Genomic DNA, 3,885 nt, shown 5'->3' with positions numbered 1-3,885 from the left:
TCGTGAGGGCTTCAGGCGAGGTAAGCTCCTCCAGGCGAGATTTGAAGCAGGCGAGGTTGACGACGAGGCGCTGGTGAGCTCAACGCTAACAGGCAAGCTCAAAATCCAGCTGCAGGCGAGGTCAGATTTCTGCAAGCGAGGTCCACTTGAAGTCGAACGCAGGCGAGGTCGTCACAGCTCCGCAAGCGAGGTTAAACTTAATTTTGAAAGAAGAACTAACCCTCCCAGCCCCAACCGCCCCCCTCTTTTTCAAAGATGGTGGTTAATTCTTATAGGGAAAACAATTTCCCCCCGTCTTGTTTTCTCATTATGTTGAGTCCAAACGTACGACGACTAGGAAGCAACAATACTGTTCAGTTTTAGTAATATCAAAATGAAGAATTTAAAAAAAAAACCTTTGAAAAAATAATTAGCAAAATCAACCATTTTGTAAAATTACTAGCAAAATTTATCTCTTTTTTAAAAAGAGGTTGACTTCAAAAAAATTTAGCTTTAAAATGCATGGGAATAGTAGTCTTGTGTATTTAGTTTCCTTTAAACATTAAGCATTTCAACACAAGTACACGAGATGACCAGTTCAGATTAATCACAATTTGCGACCACTAATTACACAGGACTATTAATCCCGTGCATTTTAAACTCAATAGTTCACAAAATAAATGGCCAAAAAAATCAATTTTGCTAATATTTTTATAGAATGGTCAACTTTGCTTATTATTTTTCAAAAATGTCTTTTTTTTAATTCTCTTATCAAAATAAACTAGAAGAGCATGAGATATAACATATGTAACTAACACATCTACAAATACTAGCCACAAAAGAATGGTAGCGCAAAGTAGAATAAAATCACAAAACTTTTCAGAAGGACAACAGGAGAGAAAACCCACCAGACAAGTTTCTATTAATTGGATTATATTACTACTACATGCCCATAATTTTGGTTATGAACCATGATTTTTAAATTACATCTGCTACAATCACACCCTAAATGCATCTCACAAGCTAGAAGAGAATCAAATAATTCATACATACAAGTCAAGTCTGTAAGTATTTTCCAACATAATGGCATCAACTGATGAAAGAATAGGATTTACGTAGCCGACCCTAAAATTTTGGTATAAAGACTTTGTTATTGTTGTTTGTTATGGGCATCAATTTGATATAAAACCTTATGCCTTCATTGCTTATGGCTCTTTTTAAGCATCCTGCATGATCATGATAATATCAGTTATAAAGTAAGAGAGATTGTATTTATACAAACTTACGTAACACTTTCTATATCTTACCCTATGAATTCATTTTCTCTGACATTTCTATTGATTCATCAATGGTTTTGGAACTTTCCTTCTCTCTCCATACTGCTAGTACTTCATCAGTTCTAAACCTCTGTGTGAATGTAGATTCTTCCAAAGGCGTGGTAATGCCATAAGCAAAAGCCAAGAGACCAGTATAAGCAATCATAGCTCCATTATCGATACAATAACGATCATCTGTAGCAAAAAGATTACCGCCTCTCTCTGAGCACATCGTCCTCATCATCTCTTGAAGTCGTTCATTGCATCCAACGCCACCGACAATGAGGATGTCCTTCTTATCGCAGTGTGCCATTGCACGTTCAGTGATCTCAACGAGCATCGCAAACAATGTTTCCTACAATATTTGCAGAATACATGGAATAAGACTAAAAGTAAATAGCATCCCAGAATGAGGTGCCAAAACAATAGTCATATTTCAAAATTTTACTGACTTGAACACCCGAATTAATACGAAACACACAGAAACTAGAAAATACAGGATCAATCTTTTCTACTACATTTCCATCCATCCATTAAACATGCAGTTCAGGTCATATACCCTACAGGTATAAGGATAACAATTAAATCGTCCAAATGATCAAACATGAAGATATCAAAAGAATATTAACAAAACATCAACATTCATTACTTATGAAAGAACTACTGCAAGAAAAAATGGGTCTTGTTGAATGAGCGGTATTCAGTCATTCTTCTATTCATGCTTAATTATGCGTCTATCAAACAGTACAATATGCAGGCTCTAACAACCTTCTTTTGGACATACTTCATTCAAGCAGGAATTTTTCGAATTATTGGGAACCAAGCTAACCATGCCCCAAAGATTAATGGTTTCCGAATACAAATTTTGAAACTAAAGATTACTAGTACGTACCATAGCTCATATATTCATTCAAACAGATTGCTACTTTGTCCTTTGCATAAAATGGTTATATTAACTGGTTACCTGTAATGAATAGCAGAGGTCTGCTGGTGTGCATTCATTGTTTTTCAGCTTCTCCACAGCAGTAGCTTCTATGTAACTTAATATCCCACTAAATGATACATCCATTCCTTTTACAACGTAAGGAATATCAATAAACTTATCTCCTTTCTTTGCCAGCTGAAAAGAAAAAGAATAAACCAGGGTCATGCAATTGTATAAGGAGAATACATTTGGAAAAGGATAAGCATCGCAGAAGAAACAGCAAAAGAATGGACGCAGAAGTACATTTTAGTGGGGGCCTCCAGTATCAAGATGAATGTAAAATAACAATTGGCCTGGTAATATAATGTTCATCCTGAACTAGTAAACAAGAACCTTTATCCTTTGAAAGGAAAGAACAGTTAACCTCCAAATGTTTAAAAGGATAGAATGAGGTAAACAGTCTAAAGGTACCACCCTTTTTCCCATGCTCTTCCTTCAAAATTACTGTCCAAGTGTCGAGCAAGTATCTCAGACATCTATAAGATGCAGGGGTGGAGCCAAAAATTTTATCCAGCTTTGGCACTCAACAAGCTCAAGTTTGCTTACCATCATTTCACTCTCTATATAAAAAGAATATAACACAAGTTTGGGTTTCGATTGTTTAAGGAGGAAATGGCTATTTTGCCCTTTATGTTGAGTTGCAAGCTAAGTTGACATCTGTTCCTTTGATTTTCTAATTTTTTGACATCTGTCTTTCCTGCTTCTGCCCTCTTTTATCTTCACGGTACTTGTTTCTCTCCTCTTTTAGTATCACAGTAACAACGAGCTCCAAAAAAGACGGATAATCAACCGTGCCCAATCTTCTCAATAGGTATTTATCCCATTCTTTCTTGATTTTCTTTAATTGCAATTTCTCAATAGGTATTTTCCCGGTCTTTTCCTAATCTTTTCCAATTTCTTTTGATTTGTTTGTAACCATATTTCAAGGTTGGTGAGAAGGAATTGCTTTTTTTTAATTGCTCTTTTCAATTTTTATCTATTGTTGTTGCTCATGTTCTGAGATTTTTGAGAACGGATTTAGATTCTTTGTTTCTGAACATATTTTAGGTCCATATTTTAGGATTCTTGAATCTTGAGAATGAATTCTTCTGCCTGTATTTTGGGTTTTCTGAGAATAATTTATAAAAAATATTATTTCTTTCATCACTCTGTATAATTTTCCCTGATTGTTTGTCTCCATATTGTGATTTTTGAGAATGAATTGTGTTTTGAATCTGTTCAATTTATGCCCCTTTTTGGAAAAAGTTGACTGTTCCATTAACTCGATGATAATATTTTATCTGAAGCTAAACATTGATGTCGGCAAACAGCATTCTCGCCGATGCCAAGACCCTCTTGTTTGCAACTACAGGCATAAAGTGCCCGACTAAATGTCAATAGCCAGCACAATCAGCTTGACCTGTGAGTACGTCAATCCCTTACCCAACAATTTGTAAACCCTCCTCACATCATCTTCACCTCTAGGCTCTAGCCATCACATTCTGGCTACTACTACCACGGCACGCTCAACCCTGCTACTAACAGCACTCCATAAGCACCCCACCATCAACACCGCACAAGCAGCCAATCCCTAGCAAGCAAACCTAGAACCACAAGCAACCCCTC

The 3,885-nt window shown here is 36.2% G+C and overlaps 1 protein-coding gene and 1 long non-coding RNA gene across 2 annotated transcripts in view; one reads left to right on the top strand and one right to left on the bottom strand.

Annotated features, from left to right (window-relative positions):
- The window catches only part of LOC109827278 (probable tRNA N6-adenosine threonylcarbamoyltransferase), a 15,401-nt gene continuing 12,388 nt past the window's right edge, over positions 873 to 3,885 (bottom strand). Inside the window, exons 3-5 of the mRNA XM_020394273.1 lie at positions 2,260 to 2,415; positions 1,287 to 1,650; positions 873 to 1,205 (exon numbers count right to left, since the gene is read on the bottom strand). Coding sequence (XP_020249862.1) covers positions 1,288 to 1,650; positions 2,260 to 2,415 — 519 coding nt within the window. The 3' untranslated portion in view covers positions 873 to 1,205; position 1,287. The remainder of the gene's footprint in view (positions 1,206 to 1,286; positions 1,651 to 2,259; positions 2,416 to 3,885) is intronic.
- The window catches only part of LOC109827285, a 3,116-nt gene continuing 1,666 nt past the window's right edge, over positions 2,436 to 3,885 (top strand). The window contains exons 1-2 of the long non-coding RNA XR_002243385.1: positions 2,436 to 3,091; positions 3,567 to 3,681. This is a non-coding gene — a long non-coding RNA (uncharacterized LOC109827285). The remainder of the gene's footprint in view (positions 3,092 to 3,566; positions 3,682 to 3,885) is intronic.

Source organism: Asparagus officinalis, chromosome 1 (genome assembly GCF_001876935.1).
Source record: "Asparagus officinalis chromosome 1, Aspof.V1, whole genome shotgun sequence".
In the NCBI taxonomy this organism is placed as follows: Eukaryota; Viridiplantae; Streptophyta; class Magnoliopsida; order Asparagales; family Asparagaceae; genus Asparagus; species Asparagus officinalis.
Note: the sequence above shows the minus strand (reverse complement) of the source record. Positions and strands in the feature narration are given on the sequence as shown.